This window comes from Cyprinus carpio, chromosome A2 (genome assembly GCF_018340385.1).
Source record: "Cyprinus carpio isolate SPL01 chromosome A2, ASM1834038v1, whole genome shotgun sequence".
In the NCBI taxonomy this organism is placed as follows: Eukaryota; Metazoa; Chordata; class Actinopteri; order Cypriniformes; family Cyprinidae; genus Cyprinus; species Cyprinus carpio.
This window is the reverse complement of record NC_056573.1, coordinates 10,453,555-10,474,152: the sequence shown is the minus strand read 5'-3', so window position 1 is coordinate 10,474,152 and position 20,598 is coordinate 10,453,555. Positions and strand designations below refer to the sequence as shown.

At 36.2% G+C, this 20,598-nt stretch overlaps 2 protein-coding genes and 1 long non-coding RNA gene across 4 annotated transcripts; all 3 read right to left on the bottom strand.

Moving 5' to 3' along the window:
• Positions 1-462: 462 nt before the first annotated feature.
• Positions 463-8,905, bottom strand: LOC109053018 (influenza virus NS1A-binding protein homolog B-like; the record flags this gene model as incomplete). Its single annotated transcript, XM_019070450.2, has 13 exons — positions 463-1,432; positions 2,683-2,856; positions 2,953-3,084; positions 3,222-3,348; positions 3,430-3,551; positions 3,847-4,071; positions 5,973-6,090; positions 6,372-6,479; positions 7,247-7,372; positions 7,487-7,660; positions 7,735-7,810; positions 7,933-8,105; positions 8,789-8,905. Coding segments are annotated over 13 exons (1,929 nt in total), but the record flags the coding sequence as incomplete, so codon positions are not given.
• Positions 8,906-10,139: 1,234 nt separating this feature from the next.
• LOC122147951 lies at positions 10,140-12,208 on the bottom strand. The gene is made up of 2 exons (XR_006161928.1): positions 11,947-12,208; positions 10,140-10,267 (listed from the first exon to the last, which is right to left on the bottom strand). It is a non-coding gene; the product is annotated as an uncharacterized LOC122147951 (long non-coding RNA).
• Positions 12,209-16,341: 4,133 nt separating this feature from the next.
• Positions 16,342-18,889, bottom strand: LOC109053042 (actin-related protein 2/3 complex subunit 5-A-like). 2 transcript variants are annotated; one of them, XM_042772032.1, is made up of 4 exons: positions 18,636-18,889; positions 18,036-18,108; positions 17,406-17,582; positions 16,342-16,730 (listed from the first exon to the last, which is right to left on the bottom strand). In XM_042772032.1, exons 1-4 carry the CDS (start codon positions 18,773-18,775, stop codon positions 16,668-16,670), a joined length of 453 nt encoding a protein of 150 aa, XP_042627966.1. In that variant the 5' UTR covers positions 18,776-18,889; the 3' UTR covers positions 16,342-16,667. The 2 variants fall into 2 exon arrangements, with proteins under 2 accessions (XP_042627966.1, XP_042627972.1); XM_042772038.1 differs by lacking the exon at positions 18,636-18,889 and adding an exon at positions 18,260-18,306 and having other exon boundaries at positions 18,036-18,153.
• Between the last annotated feature and the right edge of the window lie 1,709 nt (positions 18,890-20,598).

Sequence of the window (20,598 nt, the reverse complement as noted above, 5' to 3'; positions counted from 1 at the left end):
AAGGGCACAGATTTTTGTGACCTGTAGGCCAACTGCTGAGTAACCGTTTTACAATAATTTCACTGGCACTGTGCAGAATCCTCTTAATGCAGCATGTAATCTGTATGGAGATGATTTTGACACGATGGCACCCGATCTCCACACTACACTGTTCCCACACATCTAAGCCACACATTTCCATGACCTTTCTAGGGATGCATCGATCCAATCCTCAGGATCGGTATTGGCTCTGATACTGGCATTTTCTGATATCCGATATTGTGCTTATACTATTTTGTGGTATTGTTAAGCCTCACGAAAGCACAAACACATTATAAAGCACCATAAAGTCAAAGTGTTCTGAAGCTGTTCTATAGGTCAGTGTGAGGTATAGATGAATATTAAAGTTAATAATTAAAACAAATGCTAAATCTAGCCAGTGGAATATCTGGATGTTCGGATGAAAGTTGACACTCAGTTCACTTGAAGTTGAAAAGGTTTATTAATTTTTGCACCTTTTTTGTACCAAAAAACAAAAATAATCATTATGAAATCAGGTCTAACAGTTTTAAATACAAAAATGAATGACATTAATTGGTGTTAAAAGTGGCATTATCATCATTGGCCTTTTTAGCATATAAGATAAGAATCTTTGTAAAAACAAGCCTGCGGCACAAATTCATTCATAACTGTAATGTACGCTTGTCAGGTGTTCATGTTAGACACTTACATAAGTTTTATAAAAATGCTATAAAAAGGTAAGATACAATCCCACTGAAGCATTATGGCTCTATTTAAGATGAGCTTTAAGTATTCTGTGGTCAAAGACTTTCCAGCTATACATAAACCGATCTCATCTTCAATAAGCAAGGCATTAAATCAATGTCAAATCATTCATCTATGTCATGCACCGTCGACACAGTTCACATTATAACAAACTAATAAATCTGTTCTTCAAATATCACTCCAGGTACTGGCTTTGATAGCAAAAAAAAAAAAAAAAAAAAAAAAGCCAAAAGAAATAAAAACCTATTTACATAGTAATTATGCAATATGCAAAAGCTTTATGTTGCTTTGGGCAACCCGATATAAGCATATATCAGTCTCTCTCCTCAGTGCCTAAACTGATGAACATCAGTAAAACAGCCACATTACAATGCGTGTCAGTTTGAGGACAGGAGAGATCCTGACACCCTTCAGATCTTAGTTAGTGCCTCTATAAACGGGCTCCACTCATTGATCTCTGGGTCATACACCTCCATGGTGTTGAGAAACTCATTGCCATCAAAGCCCCCGATGGCACAGAGCACACCATTCAGCACAGCCAGCCCTGCGTTGCTCCGTGCTGATGTCATGCTTCCCAACATCCTCCACTCGTTCTTGGCTGGGTCATAAACCTCCACACAACGCAGAGCATGAGAGCCGTCAAATCCTCCGACCACAAACAGCTTCCCTGGAAGCAATTGGAAATTACTTAATTGAAGCCAAGCCCCGAATCTGACATGCTTTAGTCATTTACCTACCAGTGAGACTTCATAACCCTGCCAGAATAAACAGCCGGAATAAAATTAGCTGAAAATGTACTTACCCTCAGGCCATCCAAGATCTAGATGATTTTCTTCATGGGAACAGATTTGGAAAAATTTTGTAATACATAACTTGCTCACCAATGGATCCTCTACTGCAGGGGTCGGCAACCTATGGCACGTGTGCCAACAGTGGCACGCAGAGGGATAATCGCTGGCACGCGAGCAATAGGGAAAACTGCATACTGACGTACATTTTGAGGTAATAACTTCTCATAGTCACACAGCCTGTTAGGAGCTAGAAATACTGTTAAAGTGTGAGAATTAACTTGCGCTAGTATACGGATGCGCACGTCCGCTGCACATACTGGCGCTTCAGATCAAAGCCTCAGCTGCCTGCGTACTGCTCAGAATTTCCAAAATGGAGCTACACTGATTTGGAGAGACACAGAGGAGAGGAATTGTTGAATAAACAATGTCGTTATTTTTGTTTTCTTCATGTACAAAAAGTATTCTCGTCACTTCATAACGTTACGGTTGAATCACTGATGGCAGATGGAGTATTCTGACGATGCTTTTCATACTTTCCTGGATCTTGACACTGTTATTTATTTGGCAGTCTATGGGACAGTCTCAAGCCTCCCTGTTTTCATCCAAAATATCTTAAATTGTGCTCCGAAGACGAACGAAGCTTTTACGGGTTTGGAACGACATGGGGGTAAGTAATTAATGACAAAATTTTCATTTTGGGATGGAGTACCCCTTTAAGCATTTTTGTCTCAAGATAAAGACTAAGACTAGATCAAAAATGCCTGTCAAAATTAACACGGCACTGGAGGAAGCATTATTATGGACTCATATTTTGGCCAGAAATCATGGTATGAAGTTACAATGCCTTATTGAAGGATTTGTTTCTTACAAACAAAGCTTTTTACAGGATGTTAATTGATGGACTGGAGTCGTGTGTATTATTTGTGGATTATTGCGATTTTTCATCAGCAGTTTGGACTCAGTCTGACGGTACCCATTCACTGTAGAGGATTCATTGGCGATCAAGTAATGTAACATTAAAGGTCTCAAAATCTGTTCCAATGCCTGAGATTGAGTACATTTTCAGCATTTTTTTTTTTATTTTTGTTTGGGTGAACTATTCATTTAAACACAAGTCTCCTTTTACCTTCATACACAGCCACACCAGCTCCACGACGGGCCACATTCATGTGGGCCACCAGGGTCCATGTGTTGTTTGCTGGGTTGTAGCGCTCTACTGAGTTTAAGCAGTTCCAGGACTCAGCGCCACCTATCACGTACACAAATCCATTTAGCTCGCACACTGCTGCCTGGTGCCTCCCTAAACACAGAAGAGAGACAATGTATAAGGTGAATCACACATTAGGGTTTTGCAAAAATCAAAGTAATTTCAGAACACAAAACTGAATATTCATACTTATGTTGAGGGGTGCGCAGCTGGTCCACATTTTTGTCACTGGGTCAAAGGATTCACAATTCTTCAAGCCCTTTTGGCCACAAGGATCAGATCCACCCACCACAAAAAGCTTGTTTTGCAAAGAACACACACCTGAGAGGAAACAGAGAGAGATTATTCACCCCTTTAATGCCCTTTTTTAATTTTCAGCCTTCAGGACCGAATAGAAAAAGCACATTCAAAACCATCACAAATATTCAATAAATTGCTTCACAGGAAGTGATGCCTACCTGCATTGCAACGGTTGGTGCGGAGCTCAGGAACTTGAATCCACTCGTCAACCTTAGGGTTATACATCTCACCACAGCTCAGCTCATCTGAGTGACCGTTGGAGCCACCCATCACATACAGTTCACCCTGAGAGAAAAACATTCATTTAGGTCCAATGGCAGATGTACCACAGCTGCTTCAGGATTGGAAACCGTGCACTCTCTTTACCATTAGCACAGCCATCTGGAAGCGAGCTCGTGGAGTGCGCATGGGGGCAATGAAAGTCCAGCAGTCCTTCTTTGGGTTATAACACTCCACAGTCCTCAAACACTCTTCTCTGTTATAGCCACCTGGACAGATAACAATGTGTTCATCAGATATGCACACCTAGCTCCATTTCCTTTTATGACAATTTTCTTTCCCATCTTATGTGATGATACATGTGGTGCTTTCATTTTATTTTTTTTCTACAGCTCCACCACCATAACACTCTGAATGTTTGTTTTGCAAAATTTACATGAACGATATTAGAAGGCCCACATTGCATGTGTGCATGTTCTGCTCTGGTAATGGGTAAAAAAAAAAAAAATAAATCTGTATTAATATTATATTATATTATATATCAAAATCTCTGGGCATGCATACCTGCAGCAATGAGCTTGCCGTCCAGTTCAGCGGTTCCCAGGCCTGAGCGAGCGTAATGCATTGGCTTCAGCAGCTTTTCCTGCAGATCTTCTGATTGGGCCTCATAGCTCGGGCTCTTCATCACACATGGTGTAGCAGATGGGGAAGTACGAGGACTGGTGTGACCATGCAGGGAGATCACACACAGCACACCTCTCAGAACAGCCAGACACAGGTATGTGTGGTCTAGAAATGAGCAGACAGAAAGGCTTAGCACCCTTACATCCAATTAATTTAATAAATACACTAATACAGGGATCTTACTTTATGTGACTCAAAAAAGAAAAAGAAAGAAAAAAAAAAAAAATAAAATGTACTCACACACACACACACACACACATATAAATAAAATAAAGACTAATTAAGTTTTACAACAGATTACACTATTAGTAAAACGTTTGGAAATGTAACATTTTTAATGATGTTTTTGGAAGAAAAAAAAAAAAGTATCTTAAGCATACCAATGCTGCATTTATTTCAAAAATCACTGCCATTCATAAAAAATACATAAAACACTTTATTTCTGTAATGGCAAAACAGAACTTTCAGCATCATTACTCCAGTCTTCAGTGTCATTCAGAAATCATTCATAATATGCTGATATGGTAAACTGCTGAGACATATATAATCTTACAAGAAATTTTTTTTTTTTTTTTTAAAAAAATATATTCCATTTTATTCAAAATAGATGCCATTTTATTCAAAGAACCCAGAAAAAAAATACCACCGTTTCCACAGAAATATAAAGCAGCGCAATTGTTTTAAAGGGGTCATGAACTCAGAAATCAAATTTCCCTTGATCTTTTGACATATAACAGGTCAATGTACTATAAAAACATTGTGTAAGTTTCAAAACTCAAAACTTTCTCATTAGTTTAAAAACTGCTTTTATTGAAACCAAGCTGGGAAAACAACTTGTTTTGGATTGTGTCACTTTATGACGTAATAGTGTGGCTAAGCCCCGCCTCCGCAGGAGATGATCAATGCCTGGTTCTACATCACTGCCTCTTTTGCCCCGCCCACTGATACGCACTTATAGTAGTAGGAGAGGAAATGCTAGAGAGACGCAAACACAGGATTACTCCAACAGAACCATACAAATTAAAAAAAAAAAAAAAAACACACTATTTAAAGTAATCAAATAAAAACCATTATTTGACTTCCCTTCCTTGTGATCCTAACATATCAAGATCGGACTCAAGCACTGCTGCATCATGTCGCAAATCAATTTCTCTTTCAGGTCAGAAAGCAGCACGAATGCTTGGAGTGTGTCAGAAATAAAGCAGAACATCAGTTTACTGTCAGGGATTTGTTGTCAATCCGTGCCACATCCAGTGTAGACAGAATCATTATAATAGGTTCTGTTGTCTATAGTCACATAGCTTGCGTCTGTGTAAACACTGTAAATTAAGTAAAGAGCTCCAGATCACATCAGTGAAACTATTTGCTTGCTTTACTTTGCTATAGATTCATTTTTAAACAAGCCAGTATGATGCAGCCTTTCTGAGAGACTGAAAGTAAACGATGATGCAGTGCTGAGTCTGAGTAGTGTGGATCCAACAGTAATTGTCGCAACACACAAGTATGAGTAAATGTGCTTCTACCACTATTGCATTCTCTGTTCCAGACTGTTTGATATATACAGGTTTTTATAGGCATTTATAGGTTTTTAATCCAAATGACCCATGTTGTTTTCAGAGTACGTCACAGCAGTCCATCTGTTATTTTAATAAACAAATCTTTTAGCCAATCATAGCAGTGGGCGTTTACTCATTTAGTCTTGAATGCGCCCCGCCTATAAAAACAGACCGTTCTGCAGAGAGACTCAAACAGGATAAAAAAAATAGCCTATTACTTCTAAATTATGCTTTTTGATGTAAAAATCACACTAACATTATAAGTGAAACTCAAGAAAACATAAAATAATAAAAATTTGCAGCTCATGACCCCTTTAAACACTAATAAGAAGAATTATTACTGATTGTAATAAATAACATTAAAATATATTCAGATAAAACAACAGACCTCTTTAAAAAAAAGTTTCAGAAAGACATAAAAGCTGGTCAAATGAAGCACTATAGACTTACTGGTGGTCTTCTCTGAGGCAATATACTTCCATTCGTGCTTGTTGAACTGGCTGTTGGAGGGAGAGAGGCTGCCAGAGGCACCTGAGTTCATCTCGTCTCTCTCTCGAGGAGGCTTCTTCTGCAAAACCAAACCAGGCACCTCTAAACCTGCCCAAACTTCATCCCCTACCTCTACTGCATGCATACAGACTTAGGGCCAAAGGCTACACCCATTCCCTCCCGTGCCAATGCCACCATTTAAGGGGGCTTTCACAGTGCACAGACAGCTAAGACAAGTGGTGGTTCACAGAACTCCCTTTAAGAGCAAACCACTTGAAACTTATTAAAATGGGAGCCATGCTATTCTACAGCGGAGAATGCAGTGTACTGTAAGGGGAGGACTGAAAACCAGTCATGTACCTGCACAAAATGGATGTGGTCATCCTCAGAGCTGCAGACCTCTGCCTGCCCCTCAAGCAGGCTCCCATCATGCAATTTGTGATCTGCTGAGTAGTACAGCGTTTGCACCTGCAACAACAAAACACCAACAAGACCCATGTGGGTGTTTCCATAACAAGAACAAAGCAATGTTCTGCCTTGTTCCTTGAAGTAATGGAGTCAGCTGCTATGAGGGAGGTCCTTGACAACTGTGTGCTGCCTGGACCTTGAGGGAGCCATGACCTTTCACATGTCTACGGTCACTCTGATTGTGGAAATTGCTGGAAGAAGAGGTCATTCCTATTATAAGTAACTTCGCTTTGGGTCAAAGAGTTATCTAAACAAACGATCGCAGCACAGTGGGATTGGAAAAAAGTTGCAAGGCTCTCAGGAACAGTGAGCACAGATGGGAGCACATGGCTTTTGGTAGGCTGACTAAGTACCATTGATGGTTGGGATTTTGCATTCTTCTTCAGGGCTGGACAAATCTGCTGTTGATGTGAATTAATAAACCTACAGGAGAGATGGGGAGATCAATAGGGAGGAGCAGTCATTAGAATCAAATTAACAAAAGCCCAAAATGCCCTGCTAGGGAGAAAAAATGTTGAGTTACAAAGACAATTCAGGTCAATACAGTACGAGGATAGAAAGAAAAGGGGGAAAAACAGACCTAACCTTTGGCTCACCTGGAATACCAGTTTTTCAGTATTTTGAGGAGCACGTACTGCAAAATTTACAAGGTTAAGGGGAAAATTCTGGGAGCAGGGGAAGGGGGGAACTCTGAGTCAACCACTGAACAGTGTAGGAGACATGAGCAAAGTGAAAGGAATGGTTACAGAAAAAGCTATAATACTGACCTCTTCCATCAGTTTCTCCAGGGGATCTCCATTCTTCCACAGGCTGTGCTGCACCCAGCTTATCACTTTTGAGTACAGTTTGCCATTGCCTGGCAAGTTCAGGTTCTCCTCTAGCATAACCTCCAGCTATACAGACACAATTACATATGGTATTATAACAAATTAACTGCAAATAACATATAAAATTTAAACTCACACAACATATACGTTTTATGTATTTTAATATATGTATTTATATACTTTCAGTCGAGGAAGTTTAAGGAAGTCATCCTGTTCTGAGATCTCCTGAAGATGGTCCTGTATAAAAGCATCAATCTTGCCCAGAAGCCGCCCATCAGCCATGCTACTAGCAAAGTTACGGTATGAAATGGCACTCTGAGAGTCAATTTTTGATAGTAGGTAGTCTCCACAGATCTGCAAACAGGATTCAGGAGATCAGGGCAGTTGTGTATACATGAGAGAACTACCATGTAAATGCCTGTACATACCTGTTTGACCCTCTCAAATCTGAGCTTCTTTGCTGCAGAATACACATCTCTAACCAGATCATTATCTGCCTTCAGTCTGTTAACAGGAGATTATGAGAATATATGAAACCAGTATGTCGTTGAAATAATCAATGTGTAAAGTTAAGTATACATAAAAAAAAGAAAAAAAAAGTTAGGAGTAAAGATAAATATATGTACTGGGCTGTGTAGGCATAGTTAAGCAAGATCTCCACAGCATCAGGGTTGAGGTCATCGAATTTTACCAGTGAAACCCCACCATGTGGCTCAGAGTCAGTGTTGAAAATCTCAAATAGATAAGGACTACAGCAGGCCAGCACAGCCTTATGGGCCATCAGCTCATGTCCACAGACCTGCAAAAGAACCATTAAAAAGTATTTTGTAAGTACAGATCTGTAGCCTTTATCTACAGTTCAAAAGTATAAGAAAGTAATACTTTATTTAGCAAGGATGCATTAAATTGATCAAAAGTGCCAGTAAAATATTTATAATGTTACAAATAATTTCTCTCTCAAATAAATGCTGTTCTTTTTAACTTTCTATTTAATTTCTTTTTAATAAAATATTAAAGTCCATTAAAAACCTTAATTTTTTTTTTTCGACTGAAGAAAGAAAGACAAACATTTTGGATGACATGGGGGTGAGTAAATTATCAGGAAATTTTACTTTGAAAGTGAACTAATCCTTTAAGCAGCACAACTGTTTTCCACAATGAGGATAATAGGACATGTTTCTTAAAACTGGAGTAATGGCTGCTGGAAATTCAGCTTGGCCATCAAAGAAATAAATTACATTTTAAAATGTACTAAAATAGAAAATGGTAATTAAACAATTTCAAAATATTACTGTTTTCACTGTATTTTTGATCAAAAAATACAAACTAAGTGAGCATAAGAGACAAAACAACAACAACAACAACTTTTGATCTACAGCACACATCAAAAAAGAAAAAAAATTTTAATTTTCATTAATCAAAAATCAAAAAGTACATGTGTACGGGTGTGTGTGTGTGTGTGTGTGGAGAGGGGAGTCTTACCTGCAGTCTGACATCACAAAACTGGCCACTTTTACGCAAAGCATTCATCTTGACCACAGTAGAATCAAGGAAGCTCTCGTCTTCAAATATTAAATATACCCTTTGAGACACATTTATATATATATAAAAAACAAAAAGACAAAAAAAGTAAAACCCAAAAAAAATTAAAACGACTGCTTTTTATTCACAATAGAACTGCACGATATATCATTTCAGCATCGATATCGAGATGTGCGCATCCGCAATAGTCACATCACAGGATGTGTTAAGTTTAGTATAGCGATCATTAATCCATATTGACCAGGTCCCAGGGATCGAAACGCAGACAATTATTGGATTAAGTGCAAAGTTTAACCATCATACGATGAAGGTTCACCATTTGTAATTGTATGTGTTTTAGATCCTGTCAGTTTAAACATTCAAGCTATTTTAAATCATTCGAGCGCAAGGCGGCGCAAAATAGAGCTCAATTATAAACGCGCTGTTTTCTGTGCACACACACGCCCATAACAACGAATTCCGTTCACTTTGTCTATTTGTGCCTGACATGACACTTACGTGCAAAATTGTCAAATTTCATGTCTCTGCAAATATCCTTATAAACACAGGTGCTTATGGCTTAGGTGAAGGTAAAAAATTGAGAAAGAAAACGGATGTGTAAAAGTATATTGGTTCACAGCAATTTAATGTTCCTGTTACGCTCTGTGTCATGAATGCTAATCAAACAACTAAACTGAGATAAACCTTATCTGAAAAATATAAAGCACTTTCATATATATATCTTTGTTCAATTATATTTATCTATGCTTGTAATTTGTTTGTTATTTTCTATGCTGATTTACTCATCTACAAATTCACCCCAATCATTGATTATTTTTTTTCCAAATAGAGCTATTCAAGTCATCTGGTGATTTTATTTCCATATCGCAATATATATATATAAGTCACAGAAAAACAAAATTTTGCAATGTGAGTTTTTTCCAATATCGTGCAGCCCTGATTCACAAACACAGCACATGATGAGAAGACCCACATGGAATCAGTGGCGTTTTACACCACATCATGCAATGACTGTGTGGGGATATCTGTGAAATGTATTTAAATATGACATAAAATGTGTTAAACTGAGTGGAGAATGCTACACATTAAAGCTAAATTAGCTAAATGCTTAATATGAACATGTGAGGAGTGGAGGATGTGAAAAGCTCTCTGAAATTCTGCAGAAATTCCCACAAATTTCTGTAAAATTCTGTGGTCACAGATTCCATGCAGGTCTGGTGAGGAGACACACTTACCAAACAGGTATAACAGAAGAACAATCTTGCTCTAAGGCACTTTCAACAGAAGGTACAACACGCAGATGTTTCTGGATAAGAAGCAGTGGCCGCAGCAACTCAAACTTCACGTCACAGATTGTGTCTAATGTCACTCAGCGGGTTAAAGAATATAAGTTCTACCAGCTTGATTACACATGATGACCTGAAGAAGTGAAAGAAAGATAAAACATACTTAATTCAAACATGACAATTCAACTACAGCTAATAAGAAACGTTTCTTGAGCTTCAAATCCAAATATTAGAATGATTTCTGAAGGATCATGTGACACTGTAGACTCAATTAATGACCGCTGAAAATTCACAGGGATAAACTCCATTTTAAAATACTCAAAAAATAGAAAAGAGTTTTAAATTGTAATAATTTCACAATATTACTATTTTTACTGTATTTTTGATCAAATAAATGCAGCCATGGTAAGCATAAAGGGCTTCTTCAAAAACATAAACATAACCCCAGCACAAATATAGATGCAAAAAATTCATTGTTCAATTTTGCCATAGTCATCGTTCACACAAATTTTCACCAATGAATTATTTTAGGTTTTCCAGTAGGTTTAGATTTCTATATATATTCTATAAATATTTCACATTTATTATAGAAAATCCCCTGTCTTTCCCTGGAAAATCCCAACACTGATCTTTCTAGATTTCCCAAGGCTGTGGGAAGCCTGAATAGGTTTCTTTGTACCAAAGCTGTGACCACAAACTTGTATTTTTTGGTCCATATCAATATTATGTTTTGGTCCAGTCAATATTATTGCTTCTAACAACTTTGTTTAACTGTAAGGAAAAACAATTGCAACATTATTTAGAAAACACAAACTGATGTTCTAAACCTTACAGTACATTTAATTTTAACAACAACAACAAATAAAAACTCCTAATGCACTCAGTGGTTTTTATATTTCCGGGTTTATTGTTTGTTGAAGGCGCGAGATAGCGCACGCTACCCGGAGCGCGAGCAGGAACTGCTCTTTCCAGATCAGACCAGTACGTTACCGCTGAAACACACACACGTGACCTATCATTATCATAACCATAAACTGAAAACAAACATAAACATCGCGTTACTGGGTCTGTAGTGGGTCTGCGGGTCATGTGACAAAGACACCATATTGTATAATTACTGTGGTAACGTTACCACATATTTATATGATTAATGAATTAGGAGTTACCGGAAAAGAGCCAGCTGTATTGTTAAACGGTTAACGTTAGTTCAAACGAAACGAACACTGCGTCATTTGTTCCAAAATTTCCAGAATCCGAATGTGGAACTGAAAGAAAATGAGATTTTAGGCAGAACGACAGCCTAAGCCACGTTAAATATTCGAGATAAATGGTGACTGTGGCTGAAAAAACAAAACAAAAAACAAAACAAAAAAAAAAATACCCTTTTCCTTCAGTTCCACAGAAAAAATTAAAGTCAGTAACATCTGCCTTCTCCTTTCATTTTCATCTTTAATCTTTAACTAAGTTACATCTTCAACGATAATCGGACATTTCATGGTTTTAAATGGTCTGGACGGTTAAAATGCTATTAATCTGCGGAAGCGGTCCGTCTCAGAGATGCAGCTAGAAGCTGATTCTTAATTTGAGCCATTCACCAAAACAACCATATGTCGTCTGGATATAAAACTGAATATTGTATTGCTCTACCACACCCGAGATTCAAGCTGTAGGACGAACGTTTAGGTAAAACTGCGAACAGACACTAAAGCATGGCTTCTCCTCAAACAACACAAACAGGAAAACACTTCACGAGCTCGGCTAACTTTAACACCACTTTCATTTTCAAACACAACTTAAGTTAAAATTTCTTACCGATTTCCTTTGTCTGTTTAGGATGAAGAACATAATTTCTGTTTACAAAAAAAGTAACGCTAGTTATGAATCCAAAGAACCGCCGTGAACCAAATGTACAAATGACACAAAGTCCGCGCGCTTAACTGTGCTGTGTCACTGATGACGACAGCACGATGGGAGGGACAAATATTGAGCTCGTCCTCACGTGCTTATAATATGACACTTTACAAGTTCAATAAATGTTTCTACAAATATTTATTATATTGTATCTGGAGCTATATAAAAAGAAACGCGTTGCTTGTGTGAATATTCAGTGAGTGTGATTGGCTGTATGTCACCAGCCATTATTACGTTTAATCACGGTAGCGCAGTTCTTGCTCCCAGCAACCAGAACACAGTGCAATTCATTCACGCAGAACTGATGTGAGCTGACACTGACTATATCAATATTTTAGGTGTTATACTTTGGAGCTGGAGTGAATGCTATGGAGTTCTGTGATAGTGTTGTGTGATTTCTATCTCTTGAATCTCAAATGTAATAAATAAATAGGCCTAGATACAAAGATGCAAAGTTATTGAAGGCATTAAAAAAAAAGGAAAAAAAGAGTTATTAGTTATAAGTTATTCTGACACTGTGGTCACCTAAGACATCATTCTCCTTTGTAAATCATGATCATAAAAAAAAAGTCTGTTAAAATATTAAATCATAATTCCAGTTCAGACCAGAGGCAAACATTCTGCAATTTGATAAACACAGAAAATAAAGGCCAAGACTGTAATGTGTATCGCTGCAATATATATATATATATATATATATATATATATATTATATATATATATATATATATATATATGTATAATATAATATAATATAATAGGCCTATTATATATATATATATATATATATATATATATATATATATATATATAGATGTCATATTTCCTGTGATGTCATTTTGCAATTTGTCCTGTTTCCTCTGTGGAAATCTATATTACATAACTACCTCCACCTTAGCCTGCTGTCTCCATGGTTTCCAGCCACTTAGAAAAAGAAACATGAATACGTAGACAGACATGTCTCCTCCTGCCCTCTCTCAATGGATCCCTCTATGCAAACTGTTGTTGAGTTGAGCATGGCTTACATAAGGCACACACACGGTTTGACTACATACCTAAGTCATTTTCATAAGTCAAATTCAGGCCTCTGAAAGCTAACATTGCTGATGATTCAGCCTGCAGATATGCCATTAATCTAATTAATTTATTTGTGGTTTTTGTTATTGTTAGGTCTGTATCAAAACAATATTACTTATAGTTTATATTGGTGTCTATCTTTCTAAACTTGTTCACTTGAACTTGACTGTGTGTGTCAGTTGTCTCTGAAGCTGGTTTGCAAGTGATAATTTAAATTTAAAATCCTCATTTTCTTCCTAATATTGCCCTAATTCTAATTAAGGTTATACCATCATCATCATCAACAACAACAATAATGTATTATAACTTTAGTAGAATGTTAAACAAGTCTTTATAATAACCTGTTTGCTATTTCCCACACACACAGCGTAAATGGGTGTGTATACAGTACATGAAACTGTTCTCAAATTTTACTGTTCTCTATTTTTTTACTGCACTGTTTTTATATTTTAAGAAGGTGCCACTAACCCTTTTTAGGTTTATTTTGCAACAGCGGTAAGTCACCTGTACAGTGTCCTTTATTTTGTAAGCATGGAACCAGTAAGAAGTGCTTTGGTTATGCAAGCCGTTTAATTTGTGTGGAGATGTTGACTGCCACACACACTATACACTTATATAAGCCACACTTATATAATCAAGACTTCTCTAGACTCCGGAATGAGTCTCATCTAAGTTTTATTCAAGTGTTTCATTGGTCTAATTAAATTGAGCTATACAGTATAGAGTGATATGATAGTCAAATATTTATTTATAAAAACACACTAGCAATTTTCATGTGTTATTTATTTATTTTTGGAAGCAACTAAGTTCTTACTTATATAATAAACATTAACATAAACAGATTTTTTTTTAAAAGATGCTACTATTGTAGTTTTTAATATTTTTTAATTGTTTGTGTTTTTATATTTTAGTTAAATTTATAGTAGTTTTGTGTCTTTTTTAGTTTTTGTTTCGATTCAATGTACTTGTCAGACCACTGTCACTGAGGTATGTTGACATTTAAATCGGCTTTTTGTGAAGAAAACAAAACCAGAAGAAGTGAAACTGGCAGATTTCCAGGTGATTCTTATTCTTACTGATCAAATATACGTATATATATATATATGTATATATATATATATATATATGTATATATGTATATATATATATATATATATATATAATTAATAGTTCTCAGTATTATACAAGACATCAGGAATGCCATATTTATGACCTCTTCTCTCTATAATACTTCGGATGTATTGGTTTCTAAGAAATCAAAATAAACAGTGTACACTGTGCTGTTGATTTCTGTTAGGCCTTTATTGCTCTGGATCAATGACCTGGAATATGGACAGAGTGCTTCGTTCCTATGAAATCACAAACCTAATAAATCTAAATAACCTCTTTATCAATATTAAAATGATATTCACTCCACATAAGTTATTATTGATCTTTGAACTTGTCACATGATGCCACTTCTTTTGACACACATTTGCACATTTAGATGAGATTAATTTTACATCTACAACAGTGCATATGATAGCAAAGGAAACAGCGCCCCCATGTGACTGATATGAAAAGCCCTGAGCGTAATAACGCCACAGAGCATATTTTGGCAAAAAAAAAAAAAATCCTCATCTTCAGGGCACAAGCGAAACCAGTCCAAAACTAACATGTAGGTTGATTTTTATTTTTTATGTGAGACGACAACAGGGGATGGACTTTTCCACTGGAGAAATAGATTTTTTTTTTGTTGGATAGTTTATGGATTTTTTTTTTTTTTGTAAATAAATTTCATAAATTTTATGAAGTTTTAGCATATCAAATTAAAATAAAATGAGAAATGTTGCTATGGCAACTAGCTAAAATAAAACAATTTTTATCCTTTTTTGAATTTCACGTAATGGAAATGTTTTTATTTTTTATGGTTTTAGTTTCAATGAACAATAATAACTGTCCCACTGCAGACAAACATCACTTACAGACCTCAAACAGGCCTTTAAGTTTGCACAATCTACAAAGATGGAAAAGAAGTGACAAAGTTTGTATTCATTTAATTTATTTTTCAAAATGACAATACAATATAAAAGGAATATTTTATAAGGCAGTTGGTAAACTATTTCAGAATTTTTGCACTTATATGATTGACTGGTGAACATTCACTTGGAATCGTAAAAGAACAAGTTCCTTGGGTTGTTTATTTATGGCTTCAAGTATGGCAAAAACAAGTAGACCACAGTGGAAGCAAAATTCTCCTGTGCAGCTTGAGTGCTAGCTGCGCGTCTGGTGGGAATCGTGAGTGTACACAAACACTCGTGCATCTCAGAGGTTAGCTATATCATCAGCACCTGACATAAAGTCTATGTTTAAAGTACATGTTGATGTTAATCATGTTCCACAATTGGTAACATCTAATACAGTTCAAAAACGATATGATCAAAATATACATAAGATTTGTTGGACAATCTAATAATACTCAGCGTTATAAAAAATTAAACTCATCGTTTTTGTAAAGAGTACAAAAACACACTAGTTTTAATCAACAATCATGACAATAAAAATGTTTTTGGCAACTTAAGTTTTTCCCTTTTTTTGTTTCTTAAAACGTGATCCCGGTGTGATATGAAACAAAAGAGTTTCTAGAAACTGCATGAGTTATTGAACGGACAGTGGAGGAAAATAAACACTCCGATCACAAGAAACTGAGCTGGAAATCTCCTTCTTGAAAGCACAGGTGTTCATATGAGGTTAGATTCAACATCCAGCTCCGAACTTATATATAATGCAATGCATGCAAGTAGGAAAAAGCAAATACTGATGTTGCATGTTCCACAGACCAACTGAAAAGAAGCAGATGAAGAAAAGAGTGTAAAGCAAAAATCCTGTGAACGAAAGCTTGATCACCTTCTTAAAGTGATAGTTCACACAAAAAATGAAAATAATGTCATCATTTATTCACCTTCATCAAAATCTGTTCGACTTACTTTCTTCTGTTTAACACAAAAGAAAACATGGAATGTTGTTTGGACCCCAAAGTTCTTTAAAATGTCTTCTATGTTCCACAGTCAAACAGGTTTGGAACAACATGTGGGTGGGTAAATGATGACATCATTTTAAGTGGACTATCCCTTTAAGTAAAACAAAAAACAACACACTCCAGAGTACCATTACATGCCACTGTAATAACAAGACTAAAGATTTAGTCATGTGATTACATGTACTGTTTGTTCTGTTCGCTTGAGACTTTACATCAGGACAGGTATGAGAATGTGAAGTATGTGAAGCAGACGAGCAAAGAGATGTTTCCTTTGATGATAGCTAAAATGTCTGTGCTTAATAACTACTGAGGTCAAAAATAACATTTTCTCATCACCATTCTGTTAACATAAATCCAAGGTGCTTATCTTCACCGCAAGAAATCCAAATGGGACTGTAATGTTTGATCGTTTTCAAAAAAGGTGAGTGACTGGATATCCTCCACAGTTTGGCAGTGTGGGCAGAAACCAGACCACGAGGGGTTGTGCCAGCCAGTCCCTCCCCCAACCCTGCCACGGTGCTACAGATTACACAGTCTTCCTGGCCGTGAGCACTCTGACGATGGAGCCCACACCACCTGCTGAGAGAGCCTATACAGACAGAGACTGACACTTAAAGGGGGCAGTTCACCCAAAAACGAAAAACAAATCATCACTGAACCACTGAATATATTTGTTCAGTTAATTGCAACAAGAAGTTATCACATTCACATCATCTGACAACTGAAGTTCCAATCTGGATATATTTAACTCAAGTGTGTACACAGACACTTTTTTGGGAGTAACAGACATTGTATTTCACGATTTTATTAACCTTGATTTCTTGCAACTCGTGTGCTTTTCCTGGGGGAGTTGGTGTGAACTACTATAATATTAGTGTATCATGAATGTGTAGTCGTGCACAAAAACCAACGACCAGGTTTTTGTTAAATAACACATTAAATTTCAGTTAATTTTCATTTTTAGGTGAACTAACCCTTTAAAAATAATCTATCCTTCCACAAATTACCTTCAGCATCACGGAACCTTTATAGATGGCTCTTTATAGTTGAAAAGGGTTCGTTAGATTTTTAAAATGTTCATCAGACTAAGAAAACATGGTTCTTTTAAGTATTTTTCACTGAAAGGTACATAAAAAAAAGTTCTTTATGGCATAGCTGTGAAAAAAACAAACCCTTTTGGAACCTTTATTTTTAAGAGCGCTATATTTTCAGAATTAACTATTCATTTAAAAAAAAAATTTTTATTTATTGTAAAAAAAGGTACCTTTTCATGCCACTGCAGTAGGATGGCACTACTGTTGTCTGAGGGTTTTTCAAAGCCTTTGTAGATGTATTTCATCAAGAGATCAACTCCAGTCTTATCCAGAGACTGGACAGCCTTTTCTATATCGCTAGCCTTGAAAGAGCTGAGCACTTTCAACACGAGGCCTTCAGCACGGTCCTGCACGCGCGCGCACACACACACACACACACACACACACACACACACACACACACACAATGAACTATAACTTAAAAAGATATGAATCATAAATCCATTCATTTGAGATGTTTATTAACGTCCGATCCTAAATGGTCATATAAGTGAATTTTAAACACAGAAGTGTCTTCAAAAGTGCATTTTACACAAATATTATACTTGGAATTATTTATAATTGTATAAAGCACTACATAAATAAAGGTAAAGATAATATTTAACATACATAATGCCTCAAATTCCCTAAAATGTAAAGGTAAACCCTGTAAATTGGAATTCTGATATAATGTGAATTTCTGGTGGACCTTTAACCACTAGGGGACCTCAGAAAGGACCTTGGAGGCAAAAAGGGTGAGAACGATTGGTAGAATATGGTTTTACATAATTGATACTTTGAGATGCTTAGCTTGAACTCACCTTCACGTTCTGGTTCTTGGCGTTGATTGGTGGATTCTTCAGTACCGCCTGCAAAGCTCCCATCAGGTTCCCTGTATCATGCGCTAAGGAAAGCACCGCAGGACGCCTGAAATCACGTCTAGCCACGAATAAAATCCACTCTTTAAATACCAGTTTACACAAACTATTAAAAGTTGGCGGAAACTACATATTAGAAGGTATGAGGAATTATAAAGCGCCCTCACATTGCAATCTTGCAACCGGAAGTCGGTGGCATCCGGAGGTGTTTCTACAGCAACATCATTCTAAGTAATTACCACATCCATAAGATACAGCTTAACGTGTTGCACTTTAAAAATTACAGCTGTAATTCTGCAGTTTTAAAAGAGCTGGATAGGCAGTGCAAACTTCTGACGAGCCTGTGAAATGTGCACGTCCTGAATGAATGAAGCGACTGACTACCACACCCATGTCTGGACGGGAAAACAGAAATAATCTATTATAGCAACACAACAACAGCATATCAAGTGCTTTCATAAAACGACAAATCAAATGATATATTCCGAGAAAGCAGGAAGTCTGAAAAATAATAAAAGCCATGGGACCGGACTGAAAGGATATGATCTGATGAGAGAATCCACCTCAGCCTCATCCGGACCTAGTTGGTTTTCTCCTCCGTCCTCTTCGTCGACAAACTTGTTTTCGTCGTACTCATCTACATCAACCTTTCTGAATCGATCGGATACTGTGTTCTTCGACATAGCTGGTTCGATTAATCAATCAGAAGATGTCAGTTCATACAAAATAGTCCCAGCACTTTCGGGAAGCAGCTCGGTGCTTGTTGACTTCCGCATAGAAAGCCCTCTAGTGTCAGCGGCATACATTAAAACCTCCACGTGTCATCTCAAGACTAACTCTAGGTGGCACCCAATCAATCCATTTTAAGTTTTCTTTTTCTTTTTAAATAATTATTGCAATAAATTGGACATTGTTTCAACAATTATATTATATTATATTATATTATATTATATTATATTATATTATATTATATTATATTATATTATATTATATTATATTATATTATATGTTGCCGTTAATGCAAATCTACACTGAATTTTTAAATGGAAATCAAAAAGGTTTTCGATTACTATAACTCGTCAAAACATTGTAACTAATTTCTATTTTATTTTATTATTTTTTTTAAGCTAAATGATATTCAACTCGATTTTTAAATCAGTTTAATATAATTTAAGTCGAAATTACTTGTATGGCCACTTGAAAAATTAAGGCAGCAACTTGATTTAGGTTTTTAAAATGGAGTAGATGGATTTTATTTATTTATTATTATTATTATTATTATTTTACAGGTTAGGTTGTATGTACCAAATTTATTTAATTAAGCTGTAATGGCAACACAAACATTTTAATATGTAGGCAAATGTATATAAATGAAAGTAATTTCAATTTAGTAATCCTTTATGATTTGGGTGGGACGTTGTTTGAAAAGCTTTTGAGGGGTATATTTACCTCTATGTAAAACGAATCTATTCCAAATGTAACCTTTTGTTATTTGACTTGTTTTGATCTGTGAAATTAAAGAAGGTATCTCTTTTTATTCTCATCCTGTTTTCTAGCACTACATTATGAAGATGTGTTACTGATATATTATTCTTTGCATGAGCTTAATTATTGATGCATGAGCTGATACTGAGCAACCGAGTCAGTCTTATAAAACCTGATTGTCCTCTACTCATACTGACATTCCTCCAGCAGCCCAGCAGATGGCTGTGTAGGCTAAATTAAAACATTTCCAAAGGCGAAAAGAGGCCATGCCATCAAAGTTGGCTTTAGCAAGCAATGCCAAATTGTTCTACCAGTGTATTAGTGGGGATAATAAGCCATACAGGTGCATGTAAGACAAAACATCTCCGAATTAACAAGCATTAAAACAGTATCCCATTGTTTTATTCGAATGAGGTGACATAGATAATGGTAGTAAAAAAGTTTTTTCATCATATTGACATCAAAATATGTGAAATCCCCTGATAGCACTGAGTTTGGGTTTCAGCCTCTAACAAATGAGTGAAATACTCAAAATATGACATGATTTTCTAAAAGAAGAACCAGTCTCCCTAAACTTTATATATGACAATCATCATTTAGTTTACACACCAATCACAAGATATGCTGGACCAAACAGTGCTTGAAACAGAGGAAGCGCATGAGGAGTTGGAAGAGGAGAAATGAGGAAGAAAGACAAGGAAGAACAGTTGTCTCTGATGAGATCTATGTTATTATGATTGATAATAGCCCATTTATGAAATATAAAGGGTATAAGAAAGAAATTTCTACATAAATAATTTCTTTGGACTGTGAGAAATGTCAGCCCGGGGTAAGACACAAGATGCTAAGTCACAATAAATGTGATTTTACAAACTATTTAACCATTTCTGTAGTAGTAGTAGTAGTAGTAGTAGTATTAATAGCTATACTTTGCTTTTCAGTTAAGGAATTTCATATTTTCAGTTTACTGTATACTTGCAGGAAATTACCAGCTACTGTTTTCTCAGTAACTGCACATTTC